This window comes from Erithacus rubecula, assembly GCF_903797595.1.
Source record: "Erithacus rubecula genome assembly, chromosome: 1".
Taxonomy (NCBI): Eukaryota; Metazoa; Chordata; class Aves; order Passeriformes; family Muscicapidae; genus Erithacus; species Erithacus rubecula.
The window spans coordinates 57,725,060-57,743,775 of NC_136658.1; the positions used below are offsets into that span (position 1 = coordinate 57,725,060).

The following is an 18,716-nucleotide window of genomic DNA, read 5'->3' on the forward strand; positions in this document are numbered from 1 at the left end:
TAGGGAACACTGGCACTGCTAACAGACGTGCCTGTTCTGCTTGTGAAATCCAGGATTTACATAATGCAGAACCATCCCTCTTGATGAGCAGATAAGAACACAACACAAAAAGACCACCCCTCCACCACTGAATCTGCACACTAAACAAGAAGGAAGGAAAATTATGATCAAGCATGGAGCAGTTGTAAGGATAAATTCAGTATTCAGTCTTGATTCTCACAGTGCAGGCATATCAATACTACATTCATTTGTCTCCAAACTGGTACTCAGATATGAGATCAAAAAAATGTATCCAAAAAATCACTAGTATTTTTGAAGGTCTGTCTGAAAACAAGAATTCAAGTACTATTTTTCTTTTAGCTGGTTCTTGTGAAATTGCTGTTTAGAAATAAAACTAATGCATTATTGTACCTAAAATTTTAGAAAATATTGTACCTTGTGTAACTGTAGCACAAATTAATCCTCAGTTTAGAGGCTGTGGAAGAATTGCAGTATTAACTGTTAGTCATAAGTAATGGTTGAAAGAACAATTTCATTTTGAAATGGTTTTACAAATATTAACATTTTCATCAGCTCTGAGATACAGAGGAACCAGGCTTTGTAAACCATGTTTAGTGTTTTCACTAATACTTTTCTAATAGCAGCAACATTATCTGCAGAATTTAAGGCTCTCCTTGGGGAGCATTAATTCTCTGAATTCATCCTCTCCAAAATATTCCATGTACAAACCAACAAAATGCTGTTTAATAAACTAAGAGGGACAAGAATACTGGGCTAAATATTTTGATCCAGCAGAGTTTCACTTGGCATATATTTGGTAGGGACTATCATTAATTTACTAAAATATTATTCTGATTCAGTTCTGGAATATCTGAGAGTAATCTAAAAATCACCTAAGGGATATTTTCATTTAAAACTGTCATCAGCAGATTCCAAAAGGTTATCCTCATGACAGAAAATTTCTTGAATGTAATGGTTCTCTTGTTAGAAAGCCCTACCTCTAATCTTCCTCTCACTAATGGGAAAGCAAAGGACAAACATTATCAATTTTATCCCAGATTATGATTTCTCATGTGTGCCAGGGTATGCCAGCTAACAATTTAGGACCTTTGTTTTAAATGTGGAGTTATGAATAGCAAAATTAGGGACTACTAATATGCATCAAAAGCCCTAATACATTAGGCTGCTCCCAAGAATTTCTCTGGCCTGTGAAACCAGGCAAACTTGTGATAGTGGAGCAAAATCTATTTTCAGTTCACAACAAATACTGGAAACTACATGAAAAAAAATCCTACCAAAATGTTTGATGTGCAAAGTAAGTGTTAACTTTTTTTTGCTATGATTTTTTTTTGTTAGGCCACACTTTAATTTACAGAAACACACACTAATGGTGAGCACACCCCATCTCCCCACAGTAGAGTACAGCTGGTATTTTTACAATGAATGCTCGTACTGTGGGGCAGATCCATTTTCTTTCTTAACTTGAGGCCCTTTAAGATGAAAAAAATTTCCTTTACAGTTAATGGAGAGTAACAGACATCTCTAGGAAATTACTCACTCCATCCAAAATCTGATTTAATTTTTGGAGATGTTACTTCCTCAATGAACTACTAAGGAAAATTGAGCTATGTCTCTAATTTAGGTACCTTAATTTGTAGGGTAAATTTAAGAAGAATATCTAAACACACAGATTATTGGCAACGAACCATTTAACTCGTGAAAATCAATGTTAATAACACGTTTAAGTTCTTTTAGATTTTAAAACACGAAGCATACACTTTCTGAAATGACCTCATCTCTTTACTCCCTTTCTGTCTTCCTTTTAAGAGACTTTTGGACTACTTGTGAATAATGAAACCATTCCATTATTATTATTACCATAATCTAAAATTTTGTGACCAATTCTTTCATATTTTTCACCACTGGAAAGTAAGACACTGTATATAGAGAACACTGTGATTTTTCATTTCCTAAAAAAATACATTTTATCTTTGAAATGTTTCTTAAAATGTAACAAGTCTAGGAAAATATTAAAAACACTTGATTCTGGAATTAAAAAAAGGATTTATTCTTATTGAATTGAAGTTAAGCCTAGTGAAAGATATCTTTTCAGAAATTATGGATAAATATTTCAGTTTATTTATAAACTTACTGATTCATATATAGATTTGCTTGGAGAATAAGCACTTATAGGTATTCCTCAAATACTATCAATACTATGACAAAAACTATCCTAAACCACCAACACACTCTGAATAGATACATATATAACACAGTATATAACATTATGTATTAGCTAAGGTGAACCCTGTTTTTTTTTATTTTAATTGTTTCAATAGGTTAGGAAAACCCTGTATTTTTCATGTAATTGCTTCATAACAGAATGGCATTAATGTCTCCTAATAGTTACTGTTTGCTTTTCCTAAACCAACACATCACATGAACACTCAATACTTAAAATGCTAATTCTTCTCTAGAGCAGTGGGACTTGGCTATCAACTTCCTTGAAAATCAAGGAACATTATTTTGTAGCAGCTTACCTGGGCATCAGATGTTAGGGAAGTTGCTGGCAAGTTGATGCTGGGAAGTTGCTCTGTGGTCAGAGAGCTCTTGGATACAGCAGCACATCAAAGAGTCTCCATGAGTGCATATGCTCTAATTATGGCTGAAATACCTGTTACTGGTGGGCTACTGTATTATTTTTCTCTATTTTTTCTTTATTTTTACTGTTGTACAACTGGTGTGTCATTCTTTCCTTTTACTCTTCTGAACTCTTCTCTATTTCATGGGAGCTCTTCTCAACTCCAAACTCACTTTAAACCTGTCACAGCAATTTTTTCAAGCCTAAAGTTCCCTTTTCTGACATTGTGAGAGACATAACATGCTACTGTTCCAGCACATAGACTGGAGTTGGTCAATGATGTGTTAACATCTCAGCTTTGTGGACAATAGCACATTTTTTTCTAACGACAAAAATATTAGTGATTTTACCTTCAGTTTAAGAGAAAGTAAAACAAGAATCAGTAACTTTAATTACCTGACATCTTTTTCAAGTTGTGTAATATGTTCTTTCTGGAGACTTATTTGAGAATCTCTCTGTTGCACAGTTTCAATGAGGTATTTGTATGGTTGTTGTGCTTGGTTCAACAAAGAATTTGCTCTGTCAAGCTGCAAAGAAAAGATAGAACCACTATAAATTTTTAAACTTCTAAATCACAAGTATTTCATTATTAACTGAATTATTATTGGTAATATTTGTTTTTACCAATTGCATATTAATATAAACTCCAAACCTGTTATTAGACACACAAAAAAGGATACACACCACCTTCAAACTGATAACTAGTACATTACCTTCTCTGTTCTAATTGTGTGCTATTTTCACTGCAATAACTACACTTCCCTAATCTGCATTTTCAAGGGTTTTAATGTAACAGCTTCCATTGATTGAGAAAAACGAGTACAGTAAATGCCTCTGTTTATGGTCTTACCAATTTACTGTGGTCTTTTCCTCCCTCCTTTAAAAAAGCTGAAAAGATTGTATCACAAATACCGCACTTAAGTAGCAGCATTTGAGCCAAGTTCAAACCAAAAGCTGATAAAATCACTTTTGCATCAGCTTTTTATCCATGCTCTAGACTTCATCTAGATGATTGAACAAACTGTCAGTCAAAAGGATAACACTGGGCTACCTAAGAATGCTGTAATGTATGGGATCTCTGGTTTGTTCTTAAATCAAAAAAATCAAGAAAGGTAATAGCTTGGAGTAAAAATTATGTAAAGACAATAAAGAGAGGTTTTAGACCTTTATACAAAAAAAACCACCAATGTTTAACTTTGTACTGGATTGTATTGTGATTTAAACTATACAATTACATGGTATAAAATTGAACATTTAATGGCAGGATAAAAATGAGCTGAAGATGTTCCTGTGAAAGTTGCAGGAATTTGAACTAAGGTCACTGATACTGAATCTTTGATCAGTGATGCAGAAGCAAGTATAAAACTACTGTGACTAAGGAATGTATTGAAGTGAAACACAGAAAAATGTAAGATAAAGAACAGCGATATGGAAGAATATCAAGAATAACAATGGATTCACCAATTTTCTGATGTCTTCCAAATAAGAACCTGACAGAATATGTTTTAGTCAAATAGAAATTTGACTAAATAACGATGTACTAAGAATACATAACAAATTATAGTATTGGTTAAAAAAATCCCCAACTTATTGTTCGTGCATCTTTCACTGAAATAATCTATATAATAATATATATACATATAAAATTAACGAAATTCATGTAATATAAAAATATGCGGAAATTCAAGTATTTGCACTCTGTGAAGTACTTGGGTGTAGCAATTCTAATTTGTAATTACTGTGACTTTAAAAATCCAATTGTTAACCACATTCCTGAAATAGTAAGCCTAGAAATTACATATGATGGCAACATCTAATAGCAAACCTAGTTGTTCTTTCATTCCTATGAGAAAAATTAAAAGAGAATCTTAAAGATTTTTTAAAAATTAGTTTGGCCTAATTCTGGGACATTTCAAGCTGAGGTTTGTTAAATATCTTCAAAAGTGATTTAACAGAAGAGCTGTGTAAGAAGTAGCAATGCAGTCATTGAACAATTTAGTATCAAACAGAACAAACTAGCTTGGCTGGCTGTTCTTCTATTCAGAAATCAAAACGTTGTCTGTCTGGCTCACATTCTTGTTTAGCCTGTAAAGCAATCCTCCTTTCAATATTAGTTGCAAAACACAATATAAACTTCTTTGGAAACTTCTATCATGGAGTTTTGGTTAATTATGAGGCCATTTTTTAACATCAAATAGATAAAAAACACTGTTTAGAAAATATTTCATTTTATGAACAGCTGTTCCGCAATGTTTCTGCATATTTGAATTTTTGTGTAATAATGATTTACCTCTTGTGAAATCTGTGTTACTTGTTCCTTCTGATGTTCCAGATCTTTAACAAGCATCGAGTTTTGCTTTTCTAGCTGCAATAATCTTCTTGCCAAGTGAACACTGTGCCAATAAAAAGCAAGCTCAACTTGAATTTTTTCCAAAATAGACAAAGAAATTCTCACATTTATGCTTCAGGACTTGATAGCCTTAATTTTTCACCAATGCTTATATATTTATACATATATATTTAAATATATACATATATTTTATATATACAAGCATATATAAACTACAAAGGTAAACATGCTGCATGGTCTAAGTTAGAAAAACAGTGAAAATATTATAAAATTTAACAGCACTACAAAAAACATTCCCACAGTTATGCTATTGTGATATTTTTTACAAAGTGGTTACCTATACAATTTTCCAATACTATACAATTATACAAATACTGTCAAAATCCTTCATCCAATTATGATTATTTACTTTCTAGCAACTTTACGGACTCCTTTTAATTCTAACTTAAGTAATTGTTTTAAAATGTTCATTAATATATGTTTTGCAGTAAATCACTGAAAAATGTAGTATTTTATCACTTTCAAAAGAGAGGGAAAATTGTTTTGTCTGACCTTTAAACTGCTAAATAACTAAATGTAATTGCCAATTTTGTTTTAAATAAACTCTTATGCAATTACAGATTAACTCTGAAGGATTATTGAGCTGCTTAAACAACCTAGTTAAAATTAGATCCTCAACCTCTTGCAAGCTTCATATCGAGAATCAGAGTTTATTATCCATTCAAGAGCACAGGTCCATAAGCTGCAATGGGAAGATTCATTATGCACTGTAGAGCCTACTAGCAGACATCTAACTTAGACTTCCAAACTCTTATGAATCACAGAATGGGCAAGGTTGGAAAGGAGCACAGGGTCATCTGGTCCAATCTCCAGAGCACGGTGTGCAGGACTGCATCCAGGTGATTCTTGAGTAACTCCACAACCAATTCCTGACTATGATACAGAATCTATGAGAGGGCAAGTGGCCCAATAGACTGACAGGGAGAGTGTATTTACCCTGAAGCTCAGGCTTAAGAGTCTATAAATTTAGATGAGCGTACAAAGTCTATCTGAAAATTTGACAACTCATAACCTCCATCTCTTCCTCAGTAAAATGTAATAGCCTTCTTGGATTTGGCAGAAGTCTTAATATTCTTCATGTGTGTTATAATCATACTCTTCATGCACTAATCTCATCTAGTACAACAGAGAAAGGAACCACATCTTTAACTAGTAGCTGTTAGAGTGTAAGAGAAAACTTAGATATCTTCCCATGGCAAATTCAGGGATGCAGCCCACTGTAATTTTCCCAGCTACAACTATTCAGAGAACTTTGCCTGAATTTGCAGATATTTAAGGATAACACAGGTACATCTTTCAAGTATACTTGTCAGTATGTTCTTTGACTAGCATAAATTGAAAGCAGAGACAAAGGGACTGATGTGCAAAGATGTCTTGTGCTGGAAACATTTGGTTCCATCTACACTAGAAAATTATACAGTGCTCAAGAATGTGGTAATTCCTTGTTAGCAAATCACCAACGTCATCCTGGTTCTGTTCTGCATTCTCTCATTAACACCCTCCAAGAAGTTCCTAGGCATAGCTGAGAAGTCAGCATGGGCAAGGAAATCATTGCCAATATGTTGTTCACATGTAGGTTAACCTACACTGAGAATTGTTTTATGGCAACGGGCTACTACAGGCCATTTGTTCTTGATGCTTCAGAGCTTTCCCAGGCATGCTTAATTTAGTACTATGGGTGCACAATGCCTATGTCTGAAACAATGGAAGAGTTGTTTCTGGCACATGGGCAAAGAGGTACCAACTCCACACTGCTTGAAAAGGTCAGTTTTGTACAAACTTTCAGAGACTGAAGTGCATGATGTGAACTTAAAGGAGTTCTTCATTTAGGATCCTAAATGTCTAGGATTAAAGAGCAGGTAGTGGACTCCAGAGGGAAGATAACTGACATTTGTAATAGATTCTCTTTCCTTAAGCAATCCTAGAGAGCAGAAAATTTATCTGTGTTTCTTCAATGGTGCTGTACATAGAGGATGGTGTCAGAGTCTTTGCTTTTAGAATCTTTGGCAGCCAAAGGCATCACAGACATTAATTATCTGCATGGCAGTTTTCCTTAAATCAAAATAGAAGGTAAACCATACACAGTCTTTTATGGCCTCTTTAATCTTTTAATTCTAAAAGATGAAGAAAGTCTATGAATTCTCCAACAATATTAGGAAGGATTAAGTCAGTTTATTAGTCAATGCCTTCTGGAACAAAAGCGGAGTGTATGAGTCATTCCGATAGAGCCACTTCTAATCTCAGAAAGTGTCTTCCAACCATATCTGAAATCCTGGCCTGATCATCAGATTCAGCATTCAAAGAAAATTTAAGAGTTTTTATATATGTAAATAATCTAAACTGAATCTAATAAGGTGAAGAAAAAGAAGGATTGAAGTGGAAACTCAGAAAGGTTCCCAACCTATTGACAAAAGAGCAATTAACTGAAGCTTTAGGAAATGGTACTATAGAAATCTCAACAGTTTTTTAAACCAGATATGCAGCAGGGTTTTGGAGGTTTTTTGAACATTCCTGACCTTCCAGAGATGGTTACTCCACCACCTTCCTAGGCAGCCTATTTCAATGCTTGACAACCACTTCTGTGAAGAAATTGTCCAACCTGAACCTCCCCTGGCAAGCCTGAGGTCATTTCCTTTTACCCCATTGTTAGTTGCGTGGGAGAAGTGAGTCACAGCCACAACACACAGGCTCACAACGAGCCATTCAAATGTCACTATTATTTCTTAATGACGATGCATAGTATAAATTTATTAGTTCAAAATTACTATGATCAAGAGGTATGTTTTTCACCTATTCATCATTTTAGTCTATTGATCAAATTTTCAAATTGGCTGAACCAGACCAAACTAAAAAAAAGCAAGTGGAATCAGATCCTGTATTAGTGAAGGTAAAATAGTGATGCTCTGAACCACTGTCCTTCTTAATATCCTGACAAGATATGTTTTTATTACTATTAAATAAAATTATTTTTAGGTCATTAATAATGCATATCCTATTATACAAATCTAAACAATGTAACTAATCTGTTTTTACAGCTGCTCAGTTTTATATAATTATAATTAATCTTTCTGAAAGTCAATGAGCAGAGATTTTAAAAGGACCTATAAAAATAAGTATATGCTCATTCATATGCATCAACCATATTAACAGGTCCTGGTCCTCAATCTATTCCTGTATACTTAAATCATTAAAAAACCTTTTTATGTTAATCAAACTGGCTGGATTCTAAGACATAACATAATACAGTTAGTTTATCTTGAACACATCCTAAATTCATGAGGTACTTTTTCTTTACCTTTGCTTTAGCCGTCTTTTGGCTGTTGTAGGAACATTAGCACCATATCCATATGAGAAGAGAACCCTTTCAGCTTCAACTTCATCTTCCACTGCAAAAAATTGCAGAAAGGTGCTGTTGAGAACAGTGCCAGAACTTGAAAACTTCTAAGCAATTCTATTTACAACTCAACATGCAAAAACATTATTCTATAAGCTACATTTTCAGTTGGTGCAACCTTCTGGACTTGAGTGGAACAGTTTTTTTCACCATTGGCATTACATTTAGTGCCACACTTTAATTACTTATAACACCTTTTATTTTTATGATTAACATAAGACTTATGCAACAGGAAAGTAAAGGAAAATAGTTCAGCTGCCTTGAATATTCATACTGTTGGTGTGGTCACAAAACACATACTACTTGTATAAGTTTAATTCAGCAGTAGAAGGTTAAGTGTCTTAAGTTTTGAATCTAAAGAATTAATTTTCTGTACATACATGAGAAAGTAGAGGAAGATAAAATTAGGGAGTGTTTAGGGTGACAGGAGATAACCAAGTCCATGGGACGAGAAGGGTCAGTGGGAGACATCTGATATTGCTAAGGCAGCTAATGTCACAGTGAGGGTGCTCACTATGGTTTGTGAAAGGCTGTGGTGATTAGAGATTTCACCACACTTGATACAAACAAATGCCATGCGTTTCTTCAGAGAAGGGCAAAAAAAGATTCTTATGTATATGCAAAATGGAAATATTAAAAATAATCTCTGCCTCCATAAGTGATTGATTTCTGAAAATGCATTTCTAAGGGTTTTAAACAGATTATAATTGCTTTGAAAAGAAACCCTAATAGCAGCAAGATTAAAATATATATGTTCATATTTCAAGTTCTGAAATTCAGGTTTCCTCTCTCCTGTAAGACAAAGTGGGCCAGGAAAAAAAAAAGTAAGAAAAAGAACAAGTGTATGTGTGAAGTAGACAGGCAGAGAGAGGCAGACAGACAGGACGGGTAAAGGGGGACAATGAGAAAAATGGGAGTGGCAGGGGTGTGAGAGAAGGACAGAGAACAAGCAAACACCAGCCCAGGCACCACACAAAAGCTTTGATGAATCAAGTTCAGTTGGGAACTGGAGAAACAAATGTAGGAAATTATGTGAGTCCTATCTGACTCATCATTCTTAATGCTCAAGTGCTTCAAAATCAGAAATACCTTCATTTCTCAACAACTTACAAAATACAAAACTTCTGCTCTCACTAGTCTAATACCCTTGTAATGCTATTTTAAACAAGGATTCTTAAAACATATTTAGAAAGAGAAAAGCCTCTAGAAGAGCACCTGTGGCAAGTCACATATCTAATTACATTAAAAACTATATAGAAATTCCAGTAATTATGACAGAAAAAAGTTTATGTGGCACTACAAAGACACCAGCACTTCAGAGCTGTCTTAAATATGACAGGGAATTCCTCAGTGCAGTAAACACCTTTGGTTCAGAAAAACATAAAGAATAATTTAACCCACCATTGTTAATACCCTTCTTTTTGGTTACATATTCAGTCTCAGAAAAAAAATCAGTAAGATCTTGTCCTGTAAATTCAGATCTGTCCGTAGTGTCCAGTAAATGTCACATCATGAAGACAAACACAAAACTGAAAATGTTGTAGGTGTCAAAATGATATTCTGTATCAGTGTGTGCTTCTCTTCTCTTACAACCCTCCAGGCCCTTCACCTGACTTTGTGGTGTAAAATATACATTTCACAAGCTAGGGGACACTTATAAATGATAGTTGCCTATGCTACTCAGCAAGGACCTGCCATGGTGAGGACACATATAGGTTCAATCTTTTTCTTAGAAAGATACTAACCAATGGAAACAAGAAAAATCAAACAACTACAAAAAAAGTACTCTAATGTTAAGACTGAGCCCTGAAAAGGAAGAACAGACAAATGTCAAGGAAATGGACTATTGTTACTCATCTGGAAACTTCTCAGTTGCTGTAAGTGGCTATATAAATTCTTGATAGCTTGCTGAATAGGCTGTTTCATGTCATAGCAATATTAATAAAGTGAGGCATAATGATCAGGGAGTAACAGTAAAAACTCCGTGATCTCTTCCACATGCATAATTTCCAAAGGAAAAATAAAAACTTTACACACATATACATATATACATATACATATACACATACATATACTACAACAAAAGCCATCTCACATGTGCAAATAAATACACAGTTTATTAAAAAGTCCAGAAAACCCAATCCACAAATACTGTAAAACAGCAGAGGCTTCATGACTCAGAATGAAGAAAAACATGCTATTTAAATATAAAGAAGTGACCACAGGAATGAAGATTAATCCTTATTATCACTAAAGTTTGTAGAAAACTCTAATTGTCTTCCACACAATGCTTCAGTCAAAATTATATTCCCCAACAGACAGACTGAAGTATTTCCATAAGACATTCTATTTGAAAAATAGTTATATTTCCTTTCAGTTATTTTCCTACCCTTAGCTCCCTATGACATATAACTATCACAGCATATTTTGAGACACAGGTGGAAGTATATTTGTCTCCTCCTTCAAAGTGGTTGTTTTTTTAATACTTTTTTTTTTTTCTGTTTTTCCTAAGATACTAGACTTAACTAGTATTAATCTTAATTTTCTATGTCAAATACAGTGAAATAACAAGTTCATTATTAAATAGAAAGTATATTGAAATAATATTAAGCTATAACATTTTTTCTCCAAGGAAATCAGAAAATAAAGTCATTAGATTTGAAAAGAACAGTTTATTTGGAAACTTTCCTTTCTTTAGCATTCTGTAGCCTAGAATGTAAATTGTAATTAAAATAGATATTTAAAAAGAGGTTAAGAATGATCTGGTAAAAAACTTTACTGCTATCCCAAGATGTGTAAGAAAATGTAAACCAGTGTAAACAAAACAGTTTGCTTAATTCTACCTTCTCCTTGGAGAAAATGAAGGTGAGGTCCAAAAATTCTGTGTTAATACATAAACACTCCTTAGGCAAGTTTATATATATACACACTTCAAAAAACATGTTACTGACTAAAACAGAAGCATGTATACAGCAAACATGCTTAAGGTCAGACTGGAACCTTTAGGTAGTCAGGATATTCTACGTACAGGCTGCAGTGCACAAAATTAATAAAGCATATGCAGTCTGGTTACTAAAGATAATCTAACATCACTGCATCTTGTTAATGCACACTTTGCTAGACACCACTGTTTATATATAAAGCTTATGTAATAATCTTCTATACAGAATACTTCATAAATTCTGACTATTTTTTGAAGGAGGAAAGGAGGAAAGGAGGAAAGGAGAAAAGGAGATGAAGACAGTTGAATTAGCCTGAAATTTTGTAATGTCCTACTCTGTTTATGCACTGGCTAGAAGACTTCAAGATTACAGTCAGAGTTTCAAATTCGAAATTAATTGCTTGGATTGATTTAGGTTGAGAACCAAATGAAGAGAGGTTTTACACAATTTTTGCTGTGTTTGGGAACATTTTAATTTTTGTGAATGAGAGACAAAAAATTTCAAGAGTAATCAGGTATGAATTTAATCCATGGTTTAGTACTTGGAACAGATTGAGCTGCCACAAGCAACTATTAATGATTATTAATTCAACAGAAGGGAGAGTTTTTTCCTCCTTCCAATTAGTTAAAAAATTCACATTAATCGCTGTATTGAAATATAAAACCTGTATTTGCCTGTAAACAAAGAGGGCTTCCTGACATTTAAAATGTACTTAAATAATAGAAGAATCCTAAAGACTGTATCTAATTTTAATGGATAATTAGAATAAGGAAAAAAGAAAAGACTGAATACTAAGATGATTTTCAGTAAGCACAAACTTAGACATATGGATGTTTGATACACATTCACAGGTACACTTAGAAACCTGCCATTACTATTTTCTACCAGAATAATTACTGCCTTTTACTTTGCCAGGCACAATGAAGAAGAATGACAGGCACTGTAGTACTTTCCAAGCATCACAAGAAAAAAGATATTGTAATGCCAGAAGCACCTACAGATAAAAGAACTTGTGACAGAACTTACTTTCTGCTGTCTGCAGTATTATCTCATCAAGCTCTTTTTCAAGTTTTTCATAAGTATCTAGTCTTGCTTGAAACTCAGAATTCTGTGTTTGAAGCTCAATAATGCGGGTTTCACTAGAAGACTGAAGACTATAAAATTCCTTTGTAAGCACCTGTGAGAATGAATAATGGAAAGATCAGGATTACAGTGATTTTTGAAAGAGACAAAATATACGACACGTAAAATGTGTACCAGTATGATATTAAATATTTGATGTAAGTTTTGCACAGCAAAGATAAAAATACTTTAAAAAGCAGTTATTCTCTCAATAATATTATCTTGCACAGATCAAACTCTCAGATCTTAGGCCTATCTGCTGAGGCCTTAGCAATTCCAAGCAGCTGTCTGAAAAACCTACCATAATTTTAAAGGAAACTTAGGAAAAACCAGGTAACAACTAAATTCACACACAGCAGTCAAAATAGTGTAAATGCAATATTTTTTTTTCCTTTAACTGGATTCTGATTTCAGTCATCAATATATGAAGATTCCTATGCAGAATGTAAATTTAAAAAACTGCCATTAAAGCTATACCAGGTCTTATTACTAACTTATTAATAAAAGGTAATATGCCATCAACATTCAAGAATTATGTAAATACCTAATCCACTAAACTAAAACCCTCAAAAGTAAAAGCTAGGAAGGCCTGTATAATAATTTAAATTTGATAAAGTGGTTGATAATAGGAAACAACATTGACCAAATAAATACACACCAAACTGGAATAAGAAAATCCTTGGTAAGTAAAGTAGCAATCCACATACTTTGCAGAAAAAAATCCCACCAAAACAGGCAAAGTAATAACAAAGTGGTACTTCTGTTAAATTTCATACTAACTGCCTAAGTAAAAATCACATCAGAATGACAAGTGAATATAGATTTGGAAATACAGAAATATATGCACAGAGTGCAGAGCAGTAATACTAGGGTCACTGTCAAAACCACAAAAGAATACACAAGGCATAAAGAAACAAGCCATTTAAATATAAAAAGTTCGGTCTAGTGTCACAGAAGAAATAAATATATATGTTAAAACTGGACAACATATAAACCATCTATTTCCTAGTTTAGCAAGAGAAACGACTCTATGCCCTAAATAAAAGCAAGAGTTACTCCAGAAAGCTGTAGCTGAGCCACAAATACCAGTGATTACACTATTAATAAAGACCTGCAACTGTAAGGAAAAAACCTTAAATTAATGCTATATACAAGAAAAAAAATAAAACCTCCAAGAATTCAGTCAAAAGGAACAAAAATAAAAGCATCAGACATCAAATATTTAAATTCTGCAAGAATATTTCTTAATGAAAGAGCACTTAAACGCATATTTCTTTGTGAAAGAATTTAAAAGTGTCTCTCTAAAGAGAAAAAGAAGTGCCAAGTGTTAGTAGAACTGAATGCCAAATATTTGAGTTATTGTCAGATCAAAAACTTTCCACAAAGAAAATGAAAATGTAACTCAAATCGAAATACATTCTCCAAGTTTAGACATGTCTGTGCAATTAAAAATCTGTTTAGCAACCTCTAAGTTTAGCAAAACTGGCACTCCCAGTGCTTGTGACCACAACTAACCTCATGAGCCGGGATCTGAATGTCCCAATACGGACAAAACAAGAAATTACAGTCTATCAGAAGCTCTCTAATTCTGTTTCCACTCTATAGTTCCTTTTCATAAACAACTTAGGCAAGTTCAGAACTAGAAATGAGGGGACCTGAAGACTAGTGTCCTTCCCCCAAGAAACAAAGGTTGCCGTAGATGTCACTTTCTTCTGTCCTGTCCAGTTTGTATCTTGACATTCGTTTGATACATACACTACCAATTTCATTTAAATCTCATGAACAGGACTCTGTGATATGTTTTTGGGACTAACTTTGGACAGGTGAAGAAATTCTGTTCTCAAGTAAGTTTTCTCTGTGGAATACCCAAATTTCCAAGATTAAAATAAGTGAACATGCTTGTATATGTATGCTTGAAAGACAATAAATTCTAAGGTTGTAGAGATAAACAAGTCCAATTGGTTAAAGCCCCCACAAACAGGTGAATTGGCTGCAGGTGTCCAGGCTGTGTCCCTCAGCCAAGGGGGATGCACCCCAAGGAAACTGTATTTAATAAAGCACAAAAATGTTGCATGGCAGTGAGGAGTGAGGGGAAAAAGTGAGAGAGCCATGGTGCTGACACTGAGGTGAGAGAAGGAGGGGAAGAGGTGAGCCAGCTGCCAGAGCAGAGACCCCCTCTGCAGCCCATGGTGAAGCAGGCTGCCCAAATAGAAGAATTTCTCCTGAAAGAAGCAGCAGGACATGGAGGTTCCACACTGGAGCAGGATAAAAAAGTGTGAGAGGAAATATCATCAGAGAGGAGCTCTTATGGACTCACTCGAACCCCTACTTCCCATTCCGCCATGCACTGGTCTGGAAGGGGGAGGTACAAGTCAGAAATGAAGGAGGGAAGTTAAAATAAAAGAGAACAGGGTGGGCAAAGATGTTTTTACTTTTTGTTTTTGTTTCTCACCATCCATCCAACCTATGTCAATGGGTATTAGGTGAAATTAGTTTTCTCCAGGTCAAATCTGTTTTGCCCCTGATGGTAATTAGCAAGTGATCTCCCTATCCTTATATCAACCCATGCTCTTTACAAGCTCTCCAAGAGGAGGAACAAGTGACTGGGTGGGTACCCCACCAAGGTAACCCATCATGCTAGGGACTAGCAGGGTTAGGTCTTTTCAATGCTGTATACACCATGCTCACTTTTTTATCTGTGAAAAATTTATTCCAGATTTGTGTGTCAATAAAAAGTATTTTGTTATGTAACAATGCTATTACAGATCCTTGTTGCAAATAATGATACTGAAGTCACTGTACTTGCTTTGGTGTAACTGTCTTCTCTCCCTACAATTCTCACACAGACTGACATAAGCAGCTTTGTGACACAAGCAGATAAATATATCCCACATGAATGAGATACTGTCTTTAACATCTTTCCATGAGAGATTTTTTGCTTTTTCCTCTCCCTGTGGTCTTGTGTTCAATTAAACTGTTCAAACATAGTAAGCATTGTCATTAGACCCTGCTTCTGCAGAATTTGGTGGAGATACTAATTCAGCCATGCCATGTTGTTACTTTTCCCCCAAGCTTTTTCACTCTACATTCTAATTGAAAACAATTATGCATTGCCCTGTAAAGTGTCTCTTTATATAACATACCTCCAGCTTTCTCTGGTATTTCTCACATTCCATTTGACACTGTGAAAGATTCTTAGCTGTTTCCTGTTGCAGGAGTTGAACATGTTCAGTTTCAAAGGACTTTAACTTACTTTGGTGAAGAAGTTCAGCTACTTTGCTTTCTGTGCCAAGCTGCATTTGTCTATACCTAGAAGGAAAATGAAAAAATAAGTTTAGATGATTCAAAAATAAGCAAAATTGAAATGTATCCTAGTTCTGTTCATTACAGGTATAAATTTAAAAAATTATTACTGTATTTTGAAGATCTTAATAGGTATTAATATGGTTATCTATGTAACTGTTGTAACCTGCATTTGAAACATCATAACAAAAATTCAGTATTATAATGACAACACAACACAGTAGGTAGAAAATTCTGTCAATGGCTTTTCTAAATATCTTGTTAATGCAGAATCAAATGACAATGACCTTACAGTATACTTATTTTCCTTATTTTTAAAGTGTTATATCAATGTGAATCTCCTCCTTAGTACACAAATGTATGCACTGAAGTATTTTCATTGGAGAGATATTAATGAAATGTTGTCCTTCCTCTTCACCACTATGTGTTTACATGTGATAGGGACAAGTGGCATTAGACATCAGTGTTATCAATGGTGCACCCTTTTGAGATATCATGGGTTTCAGCTACAACTGCACTGTGTTGAATAAATTGCTTAAGCAAGCAAGGACTCCACAGCTTGGAAAAGAGATGGTATAATGAAAAGGAAGAAATAAGGGACCTGTCACAAAATAAAAATGGAGAAGGGAAGCAACTGTGTTTTCCAATAGATGAATGATAAGTCATCTAATGATGCAGAATGAGAACAAATATAAATCGTTCTTCATGCATGAAAGCTGTGGAATTCCTTACCATAAGATGTTGTGGATGCTAAAAATTAACACTTATTTGAGAGAATATTTAACAACTTGCAGCAGAGAAGTCCTCTGAGAACCATTAAATGCAAGATGATATTTTGCACACTGAAGCCACTTCACAACAAATTGCAGGATTGCTAGATAAGCCTTTACTCTAACCCAGCATGGCTGTTGTGCTAGCCATCATCTGTCAAACAACAGTTGCAACACAATTCCACCCTATTTAGCACCTAATCTTTAGGTGGGATGGAGAATGTTTAACAAAAACAAGGGGATTACTTCAAATATTTTCCCTGAGGATTTCAGATGTAGGAATGTTTCTAAGGCACAAAGAGGGAGCAATTTTCACTGAAATTAATTCACTCTGATGTCTCTGACAATCACTCTGTAGACATCCATCTACATGTAAACAGTCCAACGCATGAATAAGATTGTTCCCTCACTGCATGAGCAGAATTTGGAAATTCTGCTTACTGAGCTCATGAAAAGTTTTTCTTTTAAAAACAATTTTTTTGTAACAGTATGACAATTGTTCTCAAAATGAGTCACTGCATTCAAGCTGCTAAATGGCAGTTACCTATTGACTACTCCTGACATTTTTGCTTAGGGATGCTTTTCAAGTACTGATACTTTCATCACTGTTTCCCGACTCTATGTTCATGGTTTCATTTTACCACACAAAAATATTTCAGCACTCTTGAAATCTCCACACTTTGCAAATGACTGACTGGCTGCAGACATGACACTAAATCTGCTCTAGTATACACATTGTTTACAATGCTTTGTTCCAAATAGTTAAGTCTTCATGAAGATACATGTCATTCAGCCAACAATATAATTAAACACACAAATTTATTTTAGTTATATTTATTGACTCCTTAACAACAAATTTGCACCTTCCACCTCAACACAAAACAAACAGCAAAGCCTTCCTGTACACAGCCTCAGACCTTCAATGAGCTGTACTGTACTGAGCTGACACTCAGGAAACATGCATGTACAGAGACAACTCATACTTCTCTGTACCTACTTTCTATGCTCGGTAGAGAAGTCTGTAGTGCTCTGATGATTCTACTCAACTGGATGCTTTCAGAGCATGCTTCTCAACCCAATCATGAGCAGTAACTTCAGAAAGAAATTTTATCCTTTGTTTTGGAAATTTGAAGCTGCTTACATGAGCGCGATCTGTTTTGCACTGGCAAGGTTATGACAGGTCAGATTTTTTTTTTTTAACCTTACTACACTGTTGATCTCACTAGTAACTCCTTCACCATAACACCATTCAGAGTTTCTTTGTCATATTTGCTTTTACTTGGCCAGATAGTATCTCTGCTTTCTTGGCTACTATTTCAACCCAAGTGTGTGCATGTATGTACAGAGTCATGTAACAGAATGTGCTGAAATACATTCCTTTATCTGCCTAGATGGTCTCTGAGGAAAAACAAACAAGAAAAAAAAAAACCCAACAAACCCAACACAAAACCACCCTATGCTTTAATTCTACTATTATGGAAAAAAAACAAACCAGTGGAATGTGGGTCTGCAGGATTTTTCTCCGTTGAGGAATTTTAGCAAACTTGATGTAATGAAGGAGTATAGTTTTTTTGTCTCACAGAAGAATGAGAGTTGGGAAGCAAAGAGAAATTACAACTTGAGCTAATGAAAAGAATCCTACATGTAAGAACCATCTAGAATGAGGTCTCAATTATGTCTCTCTGCCATTAGGTTGACCAGTTGATGCCTGAAGTTTACTAAAGCAGTGACATAATAGTTATCAAAAAATTATTTCTACAGTAAAGGATAAGAGGGTATACTCATAGAGGGACTTGAACTCTCTTTGTACGATTTGAAAGATTTTTTGAAACAAAAAGGAGGAGCTTGTTTTTCAAGTAGTGGATGATGATATAATGACGTCAAAATATGCATACCAGAGAGCAAAGATTTAATGGTAAAATCATGCAGTCTGGACACTGAAGAAAATATGGCAACCAACTATTTTTTTGAATGGAGGAACTATAAACTGCCCATCTACAAAATCTGAGATGTACAGCAGTAGTTCTTAAAAAGATAGTTGAACAATGAAGTACATTAGAAGACAATACATTTGTAAAATTACCCTTTCAAGAAGTGGAAAAACCTAGTATTAAACTTGCTAATAAGAAAGAAT

At 34.5% G+C, this 18,716-nt stretch overlaps 1 protein-coding gene across 1 annotated transcript in view; it reads right to left on the reverse strand.

The window, feature by feature from the left end:
• The window catches only part of PIBF1 (progesterone immunomodulatory binding factor 1), a 102,636-nt gene that overhangs the window by 26,357 nt on the left and 57,563 nt on the right, over positions 1–18,716 (reverse strand). The window contains exons 10-14 of the mRNA XM_079313488.1: positions 15,653–15,818; positions 12,414–12,564; positions 8,347–8,437; positions 4,932–5,034; positions 3,038–3,168 (exon numbers count right to left, since the gene is read on the reverse strand). Coding sequence (XP_079169614.1) covers positions 3,038–3,168; positions 4,932–5,034; positions 8,347–8,437; positions 12,414–12,564; positions 15,653–15,818 — 642 coding nt within the window. The remainder of the gene's footprint in view (positions 1–3,037; positions 3,169–4,931; positions 5,035–8,346; positions 8,438–12,413; positions 12,565–15,652; positions 15,819–18,716) is intronic.